Source organism: Helicoverpa zea, chromosome 2 (assembly GCF_022581195.2).
Source record: "Helicoverpa zea isolate HzStark_Cry1AcR chromosome 2, ilHelZeax1.1, whole genome shotgun sequence".
Taxonomy (NCBI): Eukaryota; Metazoa; Arthropoda; class Insecta; order Lepidoptera; family Noctuidae; genus Helicoverpa; species Helicoverpa zea.
In genome coordinates this window covers 4,155,948-4,180,770 of record NC_061453.1, presented here as the reverse complement: position 1 = coordinate 4,180,770, position 24,823 = coordinate 4,155,948, and the positions used below count along the sequence as shown (strand labels likewise).

At 37.5% G+C, this 24,823-nt stretch overlaps 3 protein-coding genes across 4 annotated transcripts in view; 1 reads left to right on the top strand and 2 right to left on the bottom strand.

Moving 5' to 3' along the window:
* Positions 1-12,415, top strand: part of LOC124638268 (probable E3 ubiquitin-protein ligase HERC2) — a 46,312-nt gene extending 33,897 nt beyond the window's left edge. The window contains exons 71-89 of the mRNA XM_047175201.1: positions 442-731; positions 1,063-1,283; positions 1,453-1,547; positions 1,633-1,739; positions 2,051-2,228; positions 2,569-2,692; positions 2,831-2,960; positions 3,697-3,803; positions 4,158-4,285; positions 4,674-4,823; positions 5,068-5,190; positions 6,365-6,575; positions 7,277-7,471; positions 7,833-8,005; positions 9,231-9,361; positions 9,906-10,069; positions 10,421-10,575; positions 10,700-10,812; positions 10,925-12,415. Of these exons, the coding sequence (XP_047031157.1) occupies positions 442-731; positions 1,063-1,283; positions 1,453-1,547; positions 1,633-1,739; positions 2,051-2,228; positions 2,569-2,692; positions 2,831-2,960; positions 3,697-3,803; positions 4,158-4,285; positions 4,674-4,823; positions 5,068-5,190; positions 6,365-6,575; positions 7,277-7,471; positions 7,833-8,005; positions 9,231-9,361; positions 9,906-10,069; positions 10,421-10,575; positions 10,700-10,812; positions 10,925-11,099 (2,970 nt within the window). The 3' untranslated portion in view covers positions 11,100-12,415. The remainder of the gene's footprint in view (positions 1-441; positions 732-1,062; positions 1,284-1,452; positions 1,548-1,632; positions 1,740-2,050; positions 2,229-2,568; positions 2,693-2,830; positions 2,961-3,696; positions 3,804-4,157; positions 4,286-4,673; positions 4,824-5,067; positions 5,191-6,364; positions 6,576-7,276; positions 7,472-7,832; positions 8,006-9,230; positions 9,362-9,905; positions 10,070-10,420; positions 10,576-10,699; positions 10,813-10,924) is intronic.
* A 1,675-nt stretch (positions 12,416-14,090) lies between these two features.
* LOC124638277 (ATP synthase membrane subunit K, mitochondrial) lies at positions 14,091-15,168 on the bottom strand. Its single transcript, XM_047175213.1, has 3 exons — positions 15,009-15,168; positions 14,787-14,874; positions 14,091-14,271 (listed from the first exon to the last, which is right to left on the bottom strand). The coding sequence occupies exons 2-3, from the start codon at positions 14,871-14,873 to the stop codon at positions 14,197-14,199; spliced, it is 162 nt and encodes a 53-aa protein (XP_047031169.1). The 5' UTR covers position 14,874; positions 15,009-15,168; the 3' UTR covers positions 14,091-14,196.
* A 1,444-nt stretch (positions 15,169-16,612) lies between these two features.
* Positions 16,613-23,704, bottom strand: LOC124642105 (leucine-rich repeat-containing protein 57). 2 transcript variants are annotated; one of them, XM_047180416.1, is made up of 4 exons: positions 23,370-23,704; positions 18,182-18,325; positions 17,853-18,020; positions 16,613-17,657 (listed from the first exon to the last, which is right to left on the bottom strand). In XM_047180416.1, exons 1-4 carry the CDS (start codon positions 23,530-23,532, stop codon positions 17,491-17,493), a joined length of 642 nt encoding a protein of 213 aa, XP_047036372.1. In that variant the 5' UTR covers positions 23,533-23,704; the 3' UTR covers positions 16,613-17,490. The 2 variants fall into 2 exon arrangements, with proteins under 2 accessions (XP_047036372.1, XP_047036381.1); XM_047180425.1 differs by lacking the exon at positions 23,370-23,704 and adding an exon at positions 19,024-19,417.
* Between the last annotated feature and the right edge of the window lie 1,119 nt (positions 23,705-24,823).

Sequence of the window (24,823 nt, the reverse complement as noted above, 5' to 3'; positions counted from 1 at the left end):
AGGTACGTGCCTATAGCATGGCGCCCCGCGCGTGCTGTGCGGCGGCAGCGGCATACTCACTCACTACTTGGAGGTAAGTTATAACCACTGTCTTGTATCATGGCGCCGTCTCCGGAGAGTGGGCTACTTGAAGGTATGATGGAGAATAGATTGTAGTGGTTTTTTGTGCTGATATTATTATAAACTTGTCTTAACAGAGGTTTCAGAAGCACCTCGGTGCCATTGGGAGGTTTAATCGGACAAATTAGAAACTTAACAGCGACTTCAGTTCTTATTATCAGGAAAAATGTGGATACACGATTGCAAAGGACAATTTCTTGACTTCTAACTCCCCATCTTTGTTTGGAAATGTTGTATAGCATTAGATACCAAGGTGAAAGTTACAGCGCTATTATATTATACTTGGGTCTATCTATACTCATGTGTGCATTCCCTCTTCAGGAACTAGCGTGGCTCGCATGCGGTCTCCGCATGGACTCCCGCGTCTGCAGTGGCCCCGACTCCGCCCGGTGGGCGTGGTTTAAGAAGTACTGCCTCTGCGTCCGCACGGCTGACGCGCTCATACGTCGCACTCCCTTACCCACGCCGTTCCTAGCGGATGTGCGAAAGAGACTGGCAGATCTCGGAGTGTACAACACTGATGAAGCGACCAGTGACCCGCATTATGCGTGGGAGGATAATACGAAGTTCACTAAGCAACATGATGAACAACTTCTGCATTGGGTTAACAAGTAAGTTGCAATCGAAATGCGTAACTCTATTATATGTGTGTTAAGACAAACCGTAGACGAAGGCAGAATAATATATCTTCAAAAAACGCTTAGTCTACGTGTATCCAAATGTGTTTCAACTTTTTTTAATGACTTAAACTTTTAGTTTTACTTTTAGTTGGACGTGTGGATGTTTCTCTGTGCGTGCTTATATCACTATTTTCTGAAACGATTTTTTTGCGGTTTTCAGTATAATATTTGTCAGACTTTTAGTGTATTGTCCGCGTTTTTTGTAAAAAAAAAAATGGGTAAAATTAATAGTTTACACAACAATCTTCATTGCTCTCCCCAGACGTCCAGAAGACTGGTGCGGCTGGTGGGGCGGGGGTTCCCGCGGCTGTGCAGTATATGGCTGGGGACACAACCATCGCGGCCAACTAGGCGGGGTTGAAGGGGCCAAAGTGCGAACACCTACGCCTTGCTCAGCACTGGCCGCTTTGAACCCCGTGCAGTTAGTAGGAGGAGAACAGACCCTGTTTGCTGTTACGCCTGATGGAAAGGTCTATGCTACTGGTGAGTTCGTGTGTTTGGAAAGTTTTGTTGTAATTAAATATTTTTTGGGCATAAATAACGTCGAGAAACCATTGAATCTTTACTGTAAATGTACAGTAAAGATTATGTGGGAGAATTTCGATAAAAATCCTTATAAATGTGATTTTAATGGTGTCGATATTTTGAACAGGGTATGGTGCTGGTGGAAGATTGGGAATAGGCGGCATCGATTCCGTGTCACAACCAACACTGTTGGCTTCGATACAGCACGTTTTCATAACAAAGGTGAAATTATTTTACTACACACTTCAATAATTTTATTTTACGCGGATTCTATAATAAAGTTTATTCTGTTTGTTGCATTTGTCAGGTTGCTTGCAATTCGGGAGGTAAACATTGTCTAGCGCTTTCGGCTGATGGTGATGTTTACAGCTGGGGTGAGGGTGAAGACGGCAAACTGGGACACGGAAATAGAGTGTAAGTATACGAATATCAGACAATATTTTGTGATGTTTCCAAAAATTGTGTTTCTAGACTTTATCTTAGAAAATATATTAAAAGAAAAAATAATCATTTCAGTCTTCCTTTCTAAGAATTTCTCTATAATATGATATTTACATAGAGGGATCGATTTGAACAAGCATTATGATTATGCCTCTTCGTAGGACGATAAAGAGGTTAATGATTGGGAATCGATATCTTAAAGTCATCATTCACAGCTTCTACTGTACCAATAATCAGGACTTTGCCTTTTTTTTTAAATACTATGATTTTTTGCACTTTTTCAGGAGCTACGACCGACCAAAGTTAATAACAGCTCTATCAGGGCTTGAAGTGGTAGCCATTGCTTGCGGTGGCGCGCATTCCGCGTGTTTGACCGCTAGAGGTCGCATATACACGTGGGGGAAGGGACGGTATGGCAGGTTGGGACATGGTGACTCGGAAGACCAGCTTGTGCCTAAATTGGTAAGTACCAATATTAAAAATAAAACCTGACAATAAAGGTTTAAAAGTAATCTTAATCCAATGAGTGGTCTGAAATTTCAAGTTTGTTTCACTGTATTTATTAAGTCAAAGGAAAAATGTTCTCCAATAACCTGCAAATTGTAAAAGAAATAGATTTTTTTTTTTATAAATTAGTATATTTTTAAATCAATTATTTTTCAATGACTATCTATTGTTTCCCCACTTTTGAGGAAATACCGTGATTTGGAGTTTTTTTTCTTCAGTTTTCTGGAATTGTTTACCATACGATTGTAACGTTTATTGACACGTTTGACAAATAATCATGCTCTTATTATTCTAGGTGGACGCGTTATCATCATACCGCGTGGTAGATGTGGCTTGCGGCTCCGGGGATGCACAAACGCTTTGCATTACCGACGACGACAATGTCTGGTCGTGGGGAGACGGTGACTATGGGAAACTAGGTAATATTCAAACAATTTATAAATATGATGTAATTATATCTATCGGATTGTAGTTTTGTTTACATTCAGAAAACTTCATAATTTTAAAAATTGTGACTATACCATTTTTTTTTTGCAAATACATGATTTATATTTTAGGTCGTGGCGGTTCAGAAGGCTGTAAGCTTCCGATGCGCATTGACTGCTTGAAAGGACTTCGAGTCGTTAAAGTTGAATGTGGATCTCAATTCTCAGTTGCGTTATGTCAATGTGGAAGTGTTTATACATGGTAAGTAATTCTTTCTTTCCTCTCGTCTTTCTTTAATGTGTGTGTGTACAAAAACCGTAAATAAATAAGTTAAGGAAACTTTTTGTAGGTTATTACGACCGATCCCAATATTTTAGAGATAAGAATTTGACATTACTTGTATGGAGCTATTGTCAAAATTACGTCTTAAGTAAGCAAAGCAACAAATAGATAGATAATTGGGAACGGCCGTTAAAGTACCGTTATCTGTTAGCATTTGTGTACTTAACGCGGAAAGAAAACCATATTGAATAAAGGAATATTATTATCATGTTCTGTCGCCAGAAAATTTCGTCCTCCGAGCATTTCCCCAATCATGTTGGGGTCGGCTTCCAGTCTAACCGGATTCAGCTGAGTACCAGTGCTTTACAAGAAGCGACTGCCTATCTGACCTCCTCAACCCAGTTACCCGGGCAACCCGATACCCCTTGGCTTCTGACTACCCGTAACGACTGCCAAGGATGTTCAATGACAGCCGGGACCTACAGTTTAACGTGCCATCCGAAACACAGTCAGTGGTGTCTAAGATATACTTAGAAAGTACATACAAATTTAGAAAAGTTGCATTGGTACTTGCCTGACCTGGGATCGAACCCGCGCCCTCTTACTTGTCGCCAGAAAATTTATGCCATTTATAGTGCACAAGCGAGAGAACATGTTAATGATGTTCCCTTTTTAATGACCCGGATTATAATGAACTTTTTGCCTTGTTACACAGGGGTAAGGGTGATTACCATCGGCTAGGTCACGGCAGTTATGAACATGTGCGGAGACCGATGCGGGTGACGGGCATGCAAGGGAAGACTATTGTGTCTATCGCTACAGGTTTGTACTATGCCTTTAGGCTCTCTTATATATTTTCTTATGTACTCCGTTACATACTTACACCTCCTACGTACTCCATTATGTACTCCCTCTTTATACTCGCTGAAAAATCCCTTTATATTCTCCCTTATGTACTTCCAAATGCACCTGAATTTAATGAATGTAAATAATAGTGAGTTTTCAACCATGTCGGATGTATGTGCTCACAATTTTTTTGTGGGCTGAAGCCGTCCCTGCGAATAAGGCATTTAATTCCATTTCTCAGAACGATAAAAGCATGACATCATCTTCAGATTCATTTCCAACACCTCATTTAATGAATTTGAGTATGTAATAATTTTTACCACTTGTTAGGGAGTCTCCACTGCGTCGCATGTACGGACAACGGCGAGGTGTACACATGGGGTGACAATGACGAAGGACAGCTGGGTGACGGGACTACACTCGCTGCTCAAAGGCCCAGGCTATTGATGGCTCTACAGGTAATCAGAAACAAAATGAACGAAATACTTTATCGTGAAATACTTTTTTTGTGTCTGCAAAAACTTTTGAAAATCAACCCTTATTTAATTCATGTTCTGAATTTTGGATTGATTATCCTCCCCAAGAAGTACATTTCGAACGTTTTCAGTAAGAAATGCAATTCGTTTAAAATGTACTTCTTCTTCTTCTTCGGGGAGGCCTATGTTCAGCAGTGGACTTCCTATGGCTGAGATGATGATGATGATGATGATGTACTTCTTGCGGTGCTTTGCTCTCGTAAAGTGATTGAAGTTTTGGTTGCACCACTTCGAGTGCTAATCATGCATCTTCAGTACATTTCATCGAAGTTCCTCTTCAATGCAATATTACATTTTTCCTTCTTTTCAGGGCAAACGTGTAACAAAAGTGGCTTGCGGCAGTGCTCACACAGTGGCTCTATGTGTAGAAGCACCCCGCGCCCCCCGCGCCCCTCCGGCGCCGCCGCTCGAGTGCCATCTGTTGAGAGATCTAGCGCCGCAACTTATTTGTAATAGACTGGTATGTATTGAACTTCATAACACTGCAATCTCTAATTATTTGAACACTAATATTTGATAGAATGTATGGTAGACCTCAGCAAGAAAATGTTTTTTTAAAAGTATTTTTTTATCTATACTAAAATACTAAAAATATATATATTTTTTTTAATGTGTACCTAAAGTCTCCGAAACCCCGCGGGAAACAGCTAGTTGGACATTAAATAACGAAACTATTGGTTCTAATATTGTTTGTTTTTTCCTAGGTACTTCTCCACCAATTCTCTGATCTGGTGTGTCCAAATCTGCCGCTGTTAATTCTAGACGGTCCCTTCGATCAGTTAAGGACTCTACTGTTCTATAGCGTTAAGGAAGCAGCATTCAGAAAGGTATGCATTTTTAAACGGTTTTATTCAGGTCACCCTGTTTGTTTTATTTATTATTTATTCTTGGGTTAATTCAAATTTGAGTACCTTTCTGTTGTCAGATTGATCTGAAATTTGGTACACACCTTCAATTCCGATGACAATATAATATAGTAATATCAATAACATTGTAAATCCAAGATGGCCGCCGGTACAAAATGGCGGATTACATATTTTTTCCACAACCCCCTCAATATGGGTGTCAAATGAAAGGGCTACTCAAGTAGAATACTGTCAGCAACCCCAGCGGGCCCCAACAGGGCCAAGGCCTGCCTGGGCTGCGGGATTGTTCGAAAGAGTTACCGTGGTCCTGGTACATAAAAGGCCCACAACGAAACACAACGGTTTTTAGTCAGTAAGAGTCTGGCATTCCCTCACCGCTGCTGACCCATATATAGAATGAGGAATATTCGGTAGGCATTTTCATTAAATACTAAAAACTAGAAAATAAAAAAAGACTGTTACTTACCTATAAACCTACGTAGGTGGTCCCGGTAATATTAGACTAAAATAAAAACGTGGGGCCCTCTGAAATCCTACCTATGGCAAAGCATATCTTTATACTTTGGTAGATCGTAAGCTCGGCGTTCGCTGGTGAAGCCGCTACAGCTGATTTATTGATTGTCAAAATCTCCAGTTACGATTATAGTAAGTCGATGCAATCCACACCTATTATACCTCTAGAAGAAAGTATTACAGCAATAGTTAGGTAATGGGTCCCACGTTTTTATTTTAGTCTAATATGACCGGGACCACCTACGTAGGTTTATAGGTAAGTAACAGTTTTTTTTTATTTTCTAGTTTTTAGTATTTAATGAAAATGCCAACCGAATATTCCTCATTCTATATAGTGGTCAGCAGCGGTGAGGGAATGCGAGACTCCCTACTGACTAAAAACCGTTGTGTTTCGTCGTAGGCCTTTATTTACTCCCGTCCGCATAATAATTATTTTATATGACCATCGACCTAAAGAGATATCGCTAAAATCGATAGAAGCCTCTTTAGGTAGATTGTGTCGCCCATTTGCGTCATCTAATCTTTTTTATACATAGTTTCTCTTGTAATTCATATTGATATATTGATTTCATCTATCATGGACGCGCTTATGAACGCAATAATGTAACTTACTATATCTCAGGCAATAATGGCAACAATGGTACGCGAACGCCAACACGGCCCCGTAGTAGAACTATCCCGCGTCGCCGCCCGTCGAGCCCGACGGGGTGGTTCAGGTCTAGCGGGGCCGGCGGGCATGCGCTCGGTGTTCGGGCAGATGGTGGCTCGCCTGCCCGCGCTCACGCAGGACGCACTCGCGCTGCCCCACCGCGTGTGGAAGGTCAAGTTTGTTGGTACGTATAGTGAACATAGCTCTGTGTGTTGGTGATGTCATGGGGTCGGGGCTAGCCGGGCCGGCGGGCATGCGCTCGGTGTTCGGGCAGATGGTGGCTCGCCTGCCCGCGCTCACGCAGGACGCACTCGCGCTGCCCCACCGCGTGTGGAAGGTCAAGTTTGTTGGTACGTATAGTGAACATAGCTCTGTGTGTTGGTGATGTCATGGGGTCGGGGCTAGCCGGGCCGGCGGGCATGCGCTCGGTGTTCGGGCAGATGGTGGCTCGCCTGCCCGCGCTCACGCAGGACGCACTCGCGCTACCGCACCGCGTGTGGAAGGTCAAGTTTGTTGGTACGTATGGTGAACAAATACTAGGGTCTTTTCAGGTGCGATGTTCGGAGGCAGGACTATAGGTATAAACTACAGGAAAACCTTTGGCGAGGTAAATATATCCCAGATAGCAAGAAACAAAAAAATAGTAGGCCCAGGAAAATCAGAGGAGAGAATTAAGGAGATAGCGGCACGAACTGGCCTCCAACGAAAAGGAATGGCTTTTGCACTGCAGTGAGACACCACAAACTGAAGCAATCATATATTTTATATTCCTGCTTTACAAGTACTGTTATTTACCTTTTTATCGTCATTTTTACTCATGTTATTACTTGCATTCATGCCTGAGTACCAGAATACCCAAATATATTTCCAATTAACATTGACCAGGTGAGAGCGTGGACGATTGCGGCGGCGGCTACAGCGAGAGCATAGCTGAGATGTGCGAGGAGCTACAGAACGGCTCGCTGCCGCTGCTGATGGCCACGCCGAATGGTCGTGGCGACGCCGGCGCATCGAGGGACGCGTTCCTACTCAACCCTACTGCTAATACTCCGCTTCATCTTAATTGTTTCCGATTTCTGGGTAAGTAAATACATTTTTTTTCTCTACTTATCATATAAAGTTGAAGAGTTCGTTGCTCTAAGTAGGTAACTACTGGATTTATTTGAAAAGTTATTTCAGTGTAAGATTTACCAAAGAAGGCTTTAGGGGTTACCATGATTTTTTATCCACCTGGATAAAAAGTTTAGTTCCCACTGGACGTGGGTGAAACCGCTGGCGGAAGCTACATATGTATGGAAAACAGGATATGTCACAACAGGATATGACAATAAGAACAACAAAACTAAAGGAGTGCCCACAGAAATAACACCACATAAAAATATTTCAATAGCCAGCCATGATACATTTTACTCCGTTTGACTATAATTAATAACTTATACAGGTGTACTAATGGGCATCGCAATCCGCACCGGGTCACCTCTGTCCCTCTCCCTGGCTGAAGGTGTATGGCGTCAGTTGGCAGGACAGCCTCTACGGCCGCAAGATCTGGCCGAAGTAGACAAAGACTTCTTACCCGCTCTGCTTTGTATTAGAGATATGACGCCGCATAATAAGGTATGAATTTCATTTATTAAAAATGAATTACTCCTTTAATTGACAAGAAAAAATATGTAATGTAATCCATGTTTGAACAGATGAAAATGTATGGTTTGCTTTCATATTCCTTGAAGTAGGTTTAAACATTGATAGTGTTCGTTTTTTACTTCCCTATCCTTTCTACATTAGCTTCTTTTTTTTCTGTATGTTTTTTTACCAAATCCACAATTTTGCAACAATCTGTGTCCACTACCTAGAGTTTATGAAAATTTACTGTAATCATCAAATTATGTATAGTAAGTTCAACTCAGTCGTGCGCGCGGCCCTATGTGTGGGTAACCCTTGTACATATACAGTGACTTTGTGTGCGTGACAAGAGGTACAGTCGGGTACAAATACAGTTATTTAGGGGTTGTATACGGCTGTTTAAAGAAAAACAGTTATTACGTAATTTAGTTTATTTATTTATAATGATTCTGTATCGCTACTTGAAAAATCAAATGATGAATTTTCGGATTCGCTACTTTCACCAATGTTAATTATAAATTCTGACTCCATGTCAAAATGTCTATAGTATTCTTCTTTTTTCTTTTGTACATGTCGACAAGTATTACCCAACATCCCTTCATCAATTTGACTTAAACGTTCATTTATGAGTTTCATTATTTCCGTCTTATTTTGGTCGACATTATGCGAAGCAATATAATTTTTTAAAATTCCCCACACATTTTGTTTCCATTATTATACTAAATTATAGGTCTTTTACATTCTTAGTCCACACATTTATTTATTGTCCGCGTACCCCGAGCTAGAAAATATGTAAGGAGTATTTAATTCATCTTAGATATTTCACTTCATTTATTTCTTAGATACTGTCAATGTCAATTTGAAAAGCCGTATGAGAAAATAATGATAAACTGTAAAATGTAATAATAAAAAGCTTTGAATGTTGTTTCATTTTTTTGAAACGCTACCTGACTCCTTAAAACATTTTCTCCGTGAAGAACTAGACATTTTCGTAAACGACTGTACCTATAACAAAAAGCGATGAGAACACGTCATGCTCGGACGACGTCACTGTCACACGAATGAAAGTTGTATATTTACAAGCCGACGCACACATAGGGCCGCGCGCAAATCTGAGTTGAACTATCTATAGTTTGCTTGAATGCCATTCAACCCAATGTCATAATGCTATGATATCGCAATCAGTATTAAAGATAATATCTTGTTTTGTTGGCAGGAACTACAAAACCTGGAGCTTCCATTCTCAATACCATCGGCTGCTGGGCACGAAGTACCTCTCTCTACAAGGCATAAGAGGGTTACTCCTGACAATAAAGACGAATATGTGCAGTTGGCTCTGCACTACAGGTAAATGAACGTAATTAGTAGAAAAGGGATTTTAGTATTGCTGTGAGGCGAAATTGGTAATATTGATACATGCGTCGGAGAGCAAGAGCATGTTGGATTGCCGTCCCACATCTATTGTACTATGAGAATGAGGGAATAGAGAGTGCATTTGTGTCCACAAATGCTTGTGATGCATAATATATCCCGCAGCTGGCTGATCTCTTTATAGAGAACAGCCGACAATCGGTATAGTTGTTAATTGATAAGATCAGATGACATGTTTTTTTGGTCTACTTTGGGTAATTTTTACACCATTTCTTCCTAAGACTTCTGTATAGTTATCCTAATAAATACACCCAAAAATTTAGTTTCACATCTATGTATATAAAAATGAAACCCGCTTTCCGTTGTCACGACATAACATGAATACGGCTTGACCGATTTGGCTGAAAATTAGAGGGGAGGTAAGGAAGTTTTTGTCACCATCTGGCTACGGGACGCGGGTAAAACCGCAGGCGAAAGCTAGTATTTATATAAATACCTATACCTTATTTCTCTTCCCCAGATTACACGAATTCGACGAGCAAGTCCGCGCGGTTCGTGACGGCATGTCCCGCGTAGTCCCGGCGCCGCTACTCGCGTTGTTCACCGCGGCTGACTTAGAGACTCTCGTGTGCGGTTCGCCTGATATCCCCGTACACTCGCTCAGGGCTTCTGCTACTTATAAAGGTAAATTGTGTGATAAATTGCTGATGAAAGAAATTGTAGAGGCCTCGCACACTTATGCAAGCCGAAGGTACGGAAGACATTGTTTACCTTCACACCTGTCATATATCATTGTCAGCGCTTCGAATCTGATGACGTTTTCAGAATATAGTTCATCGTTAGGTATTTCTGTGATTCTTCCAGATTTCGGACGATATGACCGAATCGTCGCACGCAAGTGTGCGAGATTTCACACGTTTTCAAATAAAGAATTCTAAAATTATATTACCGAGAAGTTTTGAAGGTTTGCTGTTTTAAAAAGTAATTTATCCTTTTTGATTATTATCGAAAATTGATTGAAACTTTTCATTCCAGGAATCGAGCCAAACGCTCCTCTAGTACAATGGTTCTGGGAGGTCATGGAGGAGTTGTCCGGTAGTGAGAGGGCGTTGTTCCTTCGCTTCGTTTGGGGAAGAACAAGATTGCCGAGAGCCCCACAAGACCCGAGGCAGAGAGACTTTGTGCTACAGGTACACAAATTGCTTGGTCATATGAAACAATGGAATTTGAACTCTATAACCGAAGGTATAAGGTTCATAGTTCGCTCAGTATACATATAAAAGAGATATAATGTGTTTCGAATTGTTGTTTTAGGTGTTAGACAAGTACCAGCCACCAGACCACTTCTTGCCAGAGAGTTACACATGTTTCTTCCTTCTCAAGATGCCAAGATATTCCTGCAAGTCTGTGCTACGGGAGAAACTCAGGTAATATGACATTGCCGAAACTGTTTACTCTAACCTTTGTAAAAATATGTGTTCTTTTTCAATTTAACTGGACTTCACCAGTCCTAAACACTGATCTGTCACAAATTTTCAGATACGCTATTCACTTTTGTAAGAGCATAGACACGGACGAATACGCCCGCGTGGCACTCAGCGCAGCCGAACGAGTTTCATCCGAAGAATCTGATTCGGAAGCGGACGCGGCCCCCCCACCCGTCACCGTCCCCCCACCGCTGTATTCGTTCAGCCGGGCCCCCACGTGGCTCTGAGACCGCGCCGGTCCCTGGACCATACACGAGGACCTCGCGATACTCGCCGCACGACAAGCTTAACGGAACCAAGTGATGACGTCATCCGGTACCGCTAGAAACAAAAGACAGTTACACCGTGTTCTACTTGATAACAAGTGACGGTTCGCGGTGGTGAAATAATTTCGGAAGTTGTGTCGATAAATCAACAACACATAAAATACACTAAGCTCTGTATCTTACTCTTGTTTTAACTTATCCAGTTTTGTAAATTGGATCAAATGAAAATTTCATTCCACTCAATTTCTAATTGTTTTAAAGTTGTCTATAAGTACGGACAGAAATCACTAATATCTCAACACTATTTTACACCATGCACTTGCATCAATTCATCCTAGTCAAGTCGCAAATATTTATAAGTAGAAGGATGTATGCTTCATTAATATTTTTCCATGTGGAAACATTTATGAAGATATCGGGCAGTTGCAACATACGTCATATTGATATTAGCAATGTCCTCACTATATGATACTCTTATAAATTACTCGTTGTAACGATATTTAACTGTAGTAACATTTTATACTCTGTTCGATGATAGGTAAGACTTCCTTATATTGTGCACGCAATATAAGTTAACGTTACTTGTAAAGCAACTTGGATTTTTCAATTACAGCATTCCATCCATAGCTTAGGGACCGGCGCAAACGCTCCAACAATTTACATGATTTGTGTGGACGTGTGTATAAATAAAATTGTTTACAACGATAGGCAACACTGCCACATTCCATTTTGTCGTATTGTATCGTATCGCTTTGATAAAGCTTACTCGTCTACTACATAAGTTTGTCGCTAAAGTCAGTCTTTTTTATTAACCTCTCGTCACAAATACATTTTATTATTATACAGTATGTTGCATAAATTATTTTCAGTATTTTTAGCAATAATAACACAGTAGTGCTGGCATAGCTAAAAGGGACTGATTTTGGTGGCATTAAAATATTTTTAAGGAACGATAAAGCCCCAAAGAATGGCGTTAAGATGGGAAGGAAAGATTAGGTCACGTAAACAAATACATGTTCCAAAATATTCTTGTTCCTAATTTCCATACCCATGTTCCTTACTTATATTGTGCTAAAGGAGAATGTGATTCTGAAGTTTGAACTCGTTTACTGAATTCCCGAATAAATCAAGAGTTAATCTGAGCAAATTGAAGATTGACGTCAAATATTTAACATCGAAATATTAATACTGTCTACTATTATATGAGGTAATATTTATGTACTAAACTTCAGTACGCAATGTATGAACCAATTAAACTGACTGATTGAAGCATGGAACTGTGATGTTATTGGCATAAAACGAGGGTACGAGTGAATTAGATAGGATTTGTAAGAGTGTTGCATTTCACAGATCAAACATTATACAAGCTAGTCATTTGCTGCAATTTGTATTTAGAACGCCGGCATGATATTAAACTTGCATTGTCAAATAGCGAACGAAAATGTTGCTTGGTTTTGATGGTAGTTAATACGTATAATTTTACCATCTAACATGTTGCCAATTATTATAAAGTAAGCCATTGACAAAAAAACCTTTCAATGCAGGGTAAAAATAGCAGAATTACTGCATTATTCCATAACAGTTTATAAAGATGGCAACATTTTTGCTAAAATATTTTTGTGGTTGCCATAGTGATTAATGCAAGAATAAGTCTCGAAATCATTAAAAATATAGTCAGAAGTTATTTCACGATATTGTGTATTACCCATACACCATGCATTTTTGCAGTAATATTATGAGGTCAATTTGACCTAGTTCTAGGTATACTTAAGTAATAAATCTACTTGTATTGACATATTGTATGAACAACTTTCTTCGTTGTATGAATCGAAATTGTATTGTATCAAACCTTCTTAATCTTAAATTATTTATTATAGTTCGGCCATTCAGAGAATGCGTTCCTGACACGTCGCGATTGAACTGACGACGTAATAACATTCATTGATTATTGATATAATAATGTTGTTTTAATGCTCCTCAATTGTTAAAACGGTAAACAACCAGCAAAAATATTTTTATCGTAACTGCAACGCCATTGCAAAGTTACGTCGTCAGTTCAATCGCGACGTGTCAGGAACGCATTCTCTGAATGGCCGAACTTTAAATAATAATACATTTCACTAAATAGTTGCTTTGCTAGTATTATTAATCTGTAGGCTTTTGGTGCTAGAGTTTCACGATTAGTCTTAAATTTTTATACTGAAAAATATAGGATGCACAAAACGAAATATGCTGTATGACCTGCAAATAAATACGCTTTAATTGATTGTGAATATCTTTAAATTATTTGAGATGTTTATTATGAGAGTTGGTCGTTTTGGTTGATATTAATTTATTATCTATGGGGAGAACAGCCATTGACAGCTGATATTTTTTTTCACACCAAGATTGGTGTTTGTTGTCTTCAAGCACATCCCTCCCTGCTGTTTTCAATAGTATTTTCGTTTGCACATACTTAACACTGTTTAGCAGTGTCTAAAACCTATGAAATTCTTCTACAATATGCAGTAATTTTTCACTTATCAAGAATTTTATCATTTGTTGAACATACAATAACTCTTCAACACCAAAGATTAATTAAGTAAAATGCCTGTTCTAACTATTTAGATCTGAAACTGTGAAGCTTTCTTTGTGATCTTTTCTGTGCTGCATTATTTATTTTTACATACATATAGTACTAATAAATACATATTTATTTCAGTGTTGATATTATTTACTCAAAATTATGTTGAGTTATTCCTACCTAGAGCTAAAAACAATCTACAGTCCTCTATTAGAGCACAAGAAACTCAAAAAGATATAGGAAACAATAAAAGTCCTGGGTTGAGGTCAGATAAGGCAGTTGCTCCCTGTAAACCACTGGTACTCAACTGCATCCGGTTAGACTGGAAGCCGACCACAACATAGTTGGGAAGAAGCCTCGTAAGAAGAAGGAACAATAAAAGTCCAACAATGAGTTCACATGATTGTATTTACTAAATAACTTACATGTTGCCCTTAATGAAATTATATGTACTAACTGAATAACAAAATCATATAGGTATGCATAAAACGTGGATTACTTCTTTGACTTAGGTTTGAGTGTCAGGTATAGGATGAACGCACCCATGACAGCGTATGTTGCCTTGGCCGTCTGGAACATAAAAAGTTTACATAAGTAGGTAGGAAGTAATTTATGTTGTGAAATGTTATTTCGGGAAATTAAAACATTGAGTAAAAGTAAAAGATCCCTTAACCTTGATAGATTTCTCCTAACACTATTGAAAATTACATATTCTGGTCTTGACCTATGGTCCAAGAAAAAGGAATGGCCATTAAAATAAAACCATCATTTCCTTATTGACAACGACTGGGTACGTATTACCATAGTTTAACTGTTAATAATAGTGAAGATGTAAGTTCAAGTCTTGTTGATACTATCCCTATGATCCAATGTCAAATCATATGGATCTAGGGTTTTTGGAGGTTCCATGTAATAACTAGTACACACTCCTTTACTATTATTAGTCGTCATAATTATCAAAATATATTTATATATCATAATTATTAGTTTCACAGAGGGAGTATTTTAACAAGAACATAACACATAACCTAAAACAGCTCCCAATTTTTGTGGCATTTAATTTAACCAATATATTAAATACTTACGTTAGCTCTGCCCCTGTTGGTTTGGCTGTTGAAGTATTTGGACAAGCCCTTAAGCTGGGATTCATCGACAGAACTGTCTCCGGCCATTCTACAATAAAATATACAGAAACCTTGTTATATCACAAATAATTAAAACTTCATAAGAAACCAAATATTTACGGATTACCCAATGTCTTGTAACTTAATTATTTTTTGTAATTTATGTAAAAACAGGAATATTACCTGACAAAAAGTTATTTTAGCCCTTATGTAATAACGCAAAGTAGATGCAATTCGCAAAGTCGTGTATGACTTTGACTTTATCACAATTTGTAACATAATGGCGACAGCAGAATAGCATGATGTCAAAAGTAGTAAGCGTGAAAGAGCTGGAGATAAAATAATGCTGAAGATCTACATAACCTCACAGTGAAACGCAGATTGGCCAGAATCAAACTGTCAGGCAACGTTCCGTTCGATTAGCACTGTAGAAAAATACTATAGGCCTTATTGGTTACAATTTTCTACATACAACGCGTAAATAAAACATTATACTAACATTTTGTAAATCTACACTCTTTTTTCTAAATACATATTTTTATTATCGAATGTTTTTGGCAATTAAAAAAAAATATCTTTAAGTAGGTACAGTCAGCAACAAACGTGCTATTGATATAATAGAAATTACAAATTATTTGAACTATTAAATCCTCCTGAAAAGTCACCATACAGATACAGCTTTTGTATTTTTTATTGTTGTTGGTGACTGTACTTACCTATAACATATACATATATAAAAATAAGGTGATCTACAGTCATACCATATTAGGAAACAAATATGTAAACTATTGGATTATCGTGGAAGGAACTTTCTTTTTATAAAAAAGTACCTACATAAATTGTATTACTTCTTCTTTTTCTTGTTTCCTTTGAGAAATTTGAAATAAACATAAACTGCAGCAGCTAAACCCATTGTAGCTTTAGATGTCTGCAAACAAATGTTAGGTACTGTATAGTACATGCTTACCTAGTTTAAGTAACAGTGTTACTAAATTGTATCCATCCACTACGATAAGATGGTATTACAGTAGTAAAATATGTTGGGAGACAAAACTGTCCGAAGTAAGCCAATGTATGTAGCCCAGTGCCGTAGTTTGGCGGACGCTTAACGTAGGTACGACGTAACTGTCTTCAGGATTAAGTACTTACTGCCTTACCACCTACCACAGATTTCAGTAGGTAGGTATACCAAATATAATCTCAATCAGCCGTTTTGCGGTTAAAGCGTAACAAGCTAGTTTACTAATAAATGAATTCACTGAAGAAATAAGTGTGGATATACGCACATTTGCTCGTCCTCTGTTCGTCTGGCTATTGAACATGCGGGCGAAACCTTTTAATTTTGGATCATCGTCTACTCCGTGCCCTGCCATTGCACTCTAAGCGATTTGCTAAACTGTTTTCCTAAAGGAATATAAATATCTAAGAAAATATGTAATTAGGGAATGACATTGTACATTTTTTTAAAGAAATTTAACATGAATGGTGGCTTGAAAAGGAGTGTTTATTGAAACTGTCTAGAATTTTAATCAAGGAGGTTATTACAGTGCGGGCTGTCCTAGCCCGATGAGGCAGTGCAGGGATTACATAGAGGTACTATAGTGTGTACCTATATGTACATAAAAATAAATTAGGGTTGTAGGTATGCCCAGAGAGCCCACTTCGGTAAATCCGCTACTGCTCGCGTAAATCTTTCATTTGTTTTGACCCCTGGCTATCATTTGCTTTCTTGCAATCCAGAAAGACTGAAAAATGCTCACGCTCTATGAAATTAATAAAACAATATATTTCTTTTGTGCATTTCATAAATGCGTTTAATTATTCATTTTTGATTTAATTCTTAAAAAACAAATCTCAAAACTTATTTATCGACTTTGAAAATTCCTGGTTGTTGCATTCAATACAGAATAAAAAATATTGTTTATTTCATCAGTCAATGATTCTTTGGATAAAATTGTGTCAATAAAAATTATAAGCAAAATTTACGCAGAGTGAACTCATATTTTAAAATAACAACCATATATCAGCATATATTGCAAATATACATTTATGTGTACTTATCAATTACTTACATTAGAACATAATTTCATTCCTATTGGAATTCATAAGCTTAATTTTATGATGGACTAGTATTCAATACAATGAGATATATCAACATAATACTATCCAACCATCTTATGTATCAAAAATATATACCAACTTTACATACATAATTTTTTATTTGCTTCACTTTTTAATATAAGCCATATTATTAATATTTAAAGGACTTCACAAACCAAATCACATTTTAGTCTAATTAAGTACGCTAGCTTTTGAGCATGTCAAAAGATTAAAAAAACATTTATTGATAATCTCTAACAAATCTCTCAAATCACGACAATGCTGTCATTTATTACTAATAAAAATAGCATACACTATAAAATCATGTTGATATTGTCCTCTTTTCACAGAGAAGATCACAGTTTAGTTAGGACCAGTTGTTTTAGCTTTGACATTAATATTGCACCAAACCCTATGAATACGCTAGAGCCACAGTTTGTAAATCATTGCATGTGCTCAGTCACATGTACATTAACCCTTTAACTCCTTCCAATACTCCAGCTGACATTGTTGTGCCGCATCTACCCCTGGCCCTGAATGCATAAGTTCACAAGAGTGTACTCTTCTATATTAGAAGATCTTCCTCCCAGTCTTCTTTCTGTCTCTCGGAGACAGACACTGAGGGCCGCGTCAGCTGCTTGAGCTCGTCATGCGTGCGCGGAGGAATGGGGTTGTCACTGAGATCTACGTACTCAAGGGCGCGGGATCTGGCTAATCTGTCGACATCGATTTCTGTAGAGAGAAGAAAATATTTGTGTTAAATTCTGTCAATATATTTTTCAAAAATGTTCAACACGAAATTGAACCAAGATAAATTCTTTATCATTTATTTTAATAAAAATTGTTAATGTTCTAAAATCTAAGACACACAAAAAGTATGTCAGAGAAAATTACCTTATGTTAGATTTAGAATAAAATGTCAAGTACCAATGATCTGATTGTGATGCGCAAGTAGTGTGTGCAGACTAGGACACTGGAAGGTGATGTGGGGCAGGGCCACAAATGTGTTGTGCGAGATGTCCAGCCGCTCCAGGCAGGCCAGTGTGCACAGCTCATCAGGGAGCTTCGCCATTTGGTTGTTGGACAGATTTAAATCTGAAATTAATCAAGTCGCTTTTGAACTAAATATTTTTCATTATCAACACAAAAGTTATTAATATTTTCTTTGATGATTTTATTTCGTATTTGAAGCATGTAATTATTTATTTTAGATTGTATTCATTGAAATTAAAAAGTATTGTGTAAGTGAAACTGACCTGTAATTAAACTAAATTTGACTGCAAACTTAGGAGGTATCTTAGTAATAACATTTCCGCTGAGATCACAACTCTTGAGCTCTGTGTGTCGCATCAGGTGGTACACAGCATCAGGTACTTGCATCAATTGACATTCTGATAAATCTGTAAAAAGAAAAAGTTTTCTTTAGAACTCGGCCGGACTCTGCCACGCACAACTGGCTGAAGTAACACCAGTACATTGTTGTGTATAATTCTTATCAGTCAATGAAATATGAGTAATCATAAGAAATTTTCTTCTAAAGGAACTTTTATAGTGACACAATCAGTTATCTACCGATATTCAAAGATATAAGTCTAGGATATTGATAATAATCAAGGAATATAAAACCCGCTAATGACTAATTCCTGTCTCAAGAGCTTAGTGATGAAATATTTGTTTATCCTTATGACTAAGTTTAATAATAAGCTACGTAATGGTTCATAAACTTGAATTTAATTCCAATTTCTAATTTATATACATCATATTCTGAATGTTTTCCCCTAATTCAAATAAAAAACACTAACGATGAATATACTTAGATTAGGGCACAGTATAAATCATATTTATGAACCTGTAGTCATTAAATAAAGACATTTGATCCAATAGCACTCAATAGCATAGGCCTCTATTTAAATTAAATCAAAGCAATGAAACACACTCAAGCAGGTTGAGAAAAACTAATTAATGCCATAAATTGTATAAGCATTTTTAGGACACATTGCAAATTGTTTATTAGAGCAGAAATCATCAGCAGTTACGTCATGTAACATGTGTGCTTCTGATTTCAATTAGCCTTGTGTGTAATAACTATTATTCATACCTAGTACTTGAGTTTTTTGAGCGTCCTCGCATTTTAACACTACACGGGTCACAGCTAAAGCCATCGCGAAATATTAAACCTACTTCACAGAATTAACTAGTAACGGTAGCTCGGTAGCCGCAGCTAACTAGGAACGGGAACACGAGCACAGCGATAGTTCCTAAAGCTATTTTTAAATCTATAAATTATTGCGAAGTTCACACGTTATGCGCGTGGCTATCTATTAATAAATTAGAAAATTATTATGTGTGAAGGTAAACGTTGGATGGGTTTTAGATTTGTTATCAAGCAATGACTAATTAATGTTAGTTTCGCTGCATTCTTTATTTATTTTCATTTATTTTGTCTGACTTTCTTGTCTCAGCTTTCTTTCTTATTGTTTTGACATTTTGACATATTTCTTACGTTGACGTTTAGATTTTTGACAGTCAGCTGACTTCTTGATTCGTTTTCACAGATATTCTCGATAGGTGAGAAAATGGCTAACCGACGATTGAAAGGAGGATTAAGATTATTTTTTCATGGAATAGCTTCGCGATCGTGGTTAAAAAATAGCCAATACCCTTATCTGGGGCTATCATAGTTTCGAAATGTTTTTTTAAATATTATAAGCCTATAATAGTAGAAAGATAAGTACAAAAAAATATCTTTAAGTACCCCAAGCTCATTTCTATCTTAATTCTAGCCTACCAATTTTAAAGCTTGATGCATGATCATGCACGTGTAGGGATTCGTCCCCTATAGTTTGTTAGGTTCATAAACTCAAAAAATGACGAAGCCCAAAGCCAGGAATCTATGAAGTTCAGAATTTCATCATTCCACGACAGCAAACAAAGACGTGCAAATTATATTTTTTCTTCTGGCTTGATCTCTTGATTACAGACACATTGTAAGAAACTTCTTGTTGTCATAATCAGCAATGAGTGAATCACTACAAGGAAGTGTAATAACGAGCAGTGACCTCTCTACCCGGCGGTGTTACTCTATATGGAATAAATTGGTTAGCTAAGGCCAACATGTGTTCAACTGGCGAGTTCAACCCGTTCAAGTTTGTAAATCAAACGCACGCGCATGTGAGATGTTCTAAATCGATCACACTCGAATGGCGCCGACTGCTATGGCACGGAATTGTTACATGTGCGGGTCTTCCGCATTAGCGCGTTCTTTGTTTGTGGCAGAACGTTTTCCGGACAGTAAGCCGATATGGGTTTAGATGTGAATTATTATAGAAAAAATATAAATATGGTTTCATATTATAAATCTTGGAAACATTTACGGGTCAACTAACATGTTGCTAACGTTAACGCAAGGTCTTGCCCATAATGCGTAACTAATTGTAAAATTATAACTGAGCTGTTGAAATTAAGTGCTAGAAGGCAGTTCAACATGTATTAAGTGTTTATAACGAGCATTATTAACATCAACACCGACAATAGATTATAATTGAAGACACGCAAAACTAAATTGTAATCCGCGTTCTTGTTTGGGACGTTCGCACATGATTGTGTACCTACTGCGCAAAAGATTTCACTTCTCCAAAATAACTGACTAATATTAGCTATTACGACTTTGTACGGTAGCCAGAGATGTAGTCATTTTTTAGGTGTTTTCCCAAATGGCAAAATTTCATGAAGATATTCAGTAAATATCGAACAAAACGCGGTTGGTAACTATTTCTTTCACTATTTAACAACATTTTAACACTGATGCAGTTGCAAAAAACGCAATTGTGTAGATAGTCACAAGGAATTAATTAGCCACATGAAATTAATCCGTGTAACAAAGCCAGTGTTCCAACTGGGGCTGGCCTCGCTTAGTTTCACAATTTTTTACACGATATCTTCGTTTACGAAAGTCAAATGCAACAGAACACTCATTTGAACGTGGTTGCGTAAACAGGCATATTTCGCGTAATTATTCATTCGAGATAGCTCAAGCCATTCGCTACGCTATGTGCTACTGGATAAAGTTGGGTTTTGTGCGTGTGATGATGAATGGGTCGTTAGTCAGTCTCTTGCGGTATCCTCGAGAGAAGATAAGCGTTAAGATTGAACATAACAGTGTGACAAAAAGTTGCGGTAGTATGTACTTAGTAGAGAGCTGTTACGTGTGAAGGGGAAGAAGTTGTTAAGGGCTTTATGCACGGGCTATTTTGGATAAACTGTGACGGTGATTAGCCTATTATTTTGAATGCCATTAGTGGTAAAGTATCTACAGTGTCCAATTAAATTGTCTTGTGTAATGGTTACCTAAGAAAAATAAAAGTAATGTTTTTAAAATTAAAGAAATAAAATGAAATTTGTATTCTAATGTAACATTAACAAGATTGGTAATTCATTCGAAATATTCCGCATATATTCACATAACAGTTACATTAACTGCTATAACTAAGAAGAAATATGTTACATGGAAATTATTTAGTAATCTTTAGCGACATCTATCTTGTAATGTGCTCGTTTTGAAATAGGTAGTTATACTTATTTAGGATCTTATTATTCTATTCTATTATGAATAAAATAGCATGCACGCATGAATGAAATTGTTTATTATTTTTATATGAGAAGGAAATAGCACGTGTAGAAGTGAGTAAATTATTGTTTTGTAGGGCCATCGCACATAACCCATATTAAACCTATAAATTGGAAAGGTTTACTTACCTTCTAACCGGAAAATCGAATGAAGTAGATTATTTTTTTGGCAACTGGCTGTTTCCCCGCGTTTTCACTCGCGTCCCGTGGGAATTACCTGCCCGTTTCGGGATAAAATATAGCCTGTATTACTCGGGAAGAGTGTGGCTTTCTAACGGTGATTATTTTTCAAATCGGGTCAGTAGTTTCGAGCCTTTAGTTTACAAACAAACAAAAAATCTTTCCTCTTTATTATATTACTATAGAACAATATCATTTGGGATATTGCTAGTGAGTGTCGAAGTCGACACTCTATTTGTAAGTGTTACGTATATTAGATAACGTAAGAGAAATCTACGTAAGAACTATGACAATTAAATCGATTGTTATGCGATATGGATTGTCTATGAAAGTTAGTGTTTTTTACGTGTTTCAATTATGTGTGTGATCAACTAAATTCCGAAATTTTTATAGAATAATTTTAGAAATATAATTTTTGATTTCATAGACTTTATTGTTGTTTACTAATTTCATGACACATTATACATTGTGTTGTTCGTTATCTTATCGACAGACAGCTGATATAATTAGTCACTATTATGTGCGATACAAATTAATGAGGATACATAATTTGAATACAGAACTAGGTATTTCATTGAACTTTACTTGTCTTTGACCTTCACGTTTAGTTTTTCCAATTTATTTTTAATATGACTCTAATGTTACGTATGTACATTTAAATTATATTAATGAATCAGAGAAGGATCTTAATATAAAAGTGACTAGTTTTATCAACGTCCGTTTGCTAAACCATCTTCAACACGCAAAAGATTGCTGAATAGATAACGATAAACTCAATAAAAACAAAAGGTTGTTTATTGTTGAGTATGGACTTATCTATTAATTGTAATTGCGTTTGATATTGGACTAGAATATTTCTATTTTAATTCTATGACTGGATAACACAAGAAAATTGCAGAAAATCGAACTTTAGATAAAAGAGACATGCATGGAAAATCCAATTTCTGAAAAAAATATGATCATTGTAGTTCATTTTTATATTAATTAAATTATTTGGTCCTAATTTATTTCCTAACAAATAAGTTATATAATTTACTTGTTAACTTTAGCTTTAAATTAAACATAACACTAAGCCACCGCTCACTGGGTCACTCCAATTATGTGTCACGGTCTCACTTCATTAATTCATTGACTAATTCTCACAGCCGTAACAACTGTTAGTAAACAGTCGCCCACTTGTAATAGAGGTCATCTTCATCCATTAATTCACGCTTAGCTTGACCCTAATTAATGATAGACGCTCTTATTAAAAAGGTACAATAACATTATCGTACCTACCTTCGCAAAACGATAACATATCAAGATGATTTACGAACAACTGATGAATCTAATGAGGAAGCTAGAATGCGAATATTTAGGTTTTTGGATTAGTTCGATGAACTCATTCTTTTGTTACACGTCTTTATTTTTACAATAATTACAATCCGCGGACTAGCCGTTTAGTTATCTCAATGTCGCTAATATTTTATTCATACAAGTGGCTCAAGTAGGAACTGCGTAATGTTTTTATTTATGTTTTTTTTTATATCTCTATGTTCTCGCTTGTTGTTATTTATTCGCCATAATTGTTGTGTTAGTTAAGCGATATCCAATGGCTTGAATTAAGATTCATGCACCATGTAATTATGCAGTACGCACCTAGTTGACTATTCTCCTGTGCATCTTCACAACGTCCCACAACTCTGATGATGGCGCGTCCGGCCAGCCTCGCACAGATCATCATGGGCCTCGCCCGAGGGTCACCTTCCTCCGCCTCGCTGGGCATCCTCGCTCCTCCGTCGTATTCCGCAGGGGGCCTCATCACTGCACTTGTTTGTAAACAGTCACTGCACAATCCCTTGGTAAAGTCACTGGTAGGTCACGACTATGAAAGTCTTTCACAATCTGAAAGAATCACGAATCATCTACCACCGCAGCGAAACGCGATGCGCCTGGGTCCACGGTAGCACTCTGGTAAAATTCGAGCGCCGCGTTCGCAGCCTGCCTTTATATCGTTGCCAAAACAAAGAAGCGTGGTGCAAGAACGAGAGCGCAATAACAACAAATGTCTATCTCGCTCGCACTGTCTGCTGCGCAGTTGACGCAAGTTGGCTGCTGGCGGAAGCTTTAGGAAAATATTGTATCTACGGGAGATTTATGAAAATCTGTCAGGAGTTTTGATCTGGATCACAAAGGAATATCTGTTTTCCGCTTGGATAAACAATCCTGCGATCTCGTTTTCAGTGGAGCGCATTGTCACGTCTTCAATAAGAGCATTGTGATTACTGAGTCCGTTATCTGATTGCATTGTTTGTGGGAATAATCGGCGTTTGAATGCATGTCGATGATCAGCTCAATGTGAAAGGCTGGGCTGACGGTCGAACATGATTTTCCAGCCTAATTCACAACGGGCCATCAATGTGTTACATGTTGCAATTTATTGCGGACGCATTCGATGCGCAAACTTGATTACCGATGAATTAAAACGGTTTTATTTTGACTCATGAGCATGTTATTCAATAGGTTTCCTAGAATTACATCATTTTAGATTAAAAGCAAGAATTGAAAAATATTGCTTATTCAGTTCACTCGTAACATGATTTAACCAAAATGTATAAATATTGCCACTTATAATTTTCATAATGACTGGCCTTGGCTCAGTTTGTCGTCACCGATCGTGATTGAAGAAATCCATAAGAAAGTGTTATAACTTTGATTAATTAGTAACGCTTCGTTCAAGACCTCTGAGACATTTCCGTAAAAAACGTGAGCTAAACAATATTGTGGAACCAAGATGGACCTACCTATGTAATGAACTACTTAAAGCCCATATAGTGGTTACAAACATTTTCAACAGAGGCGGTAATTTGTTTTGAGTTATGATAGTTTGTTGACAAATCCAAATTATCTTCAAGTTCAAGGACCGAATCGAACGTACGCAGGCACCTGAGAAAATCGTTTCATTTATTCATACTTGCAAATAATTGCGTCAATTAAAAAGTTGACGTCCATATTATGTCGTCCGTTCAACGCACCGCCTTGAAGTTTCGGCCAAAGAGAGTCGTAGATTTTCGCCAGCAATAACCTTGAACAGCTGCCAAGAACTATATTCC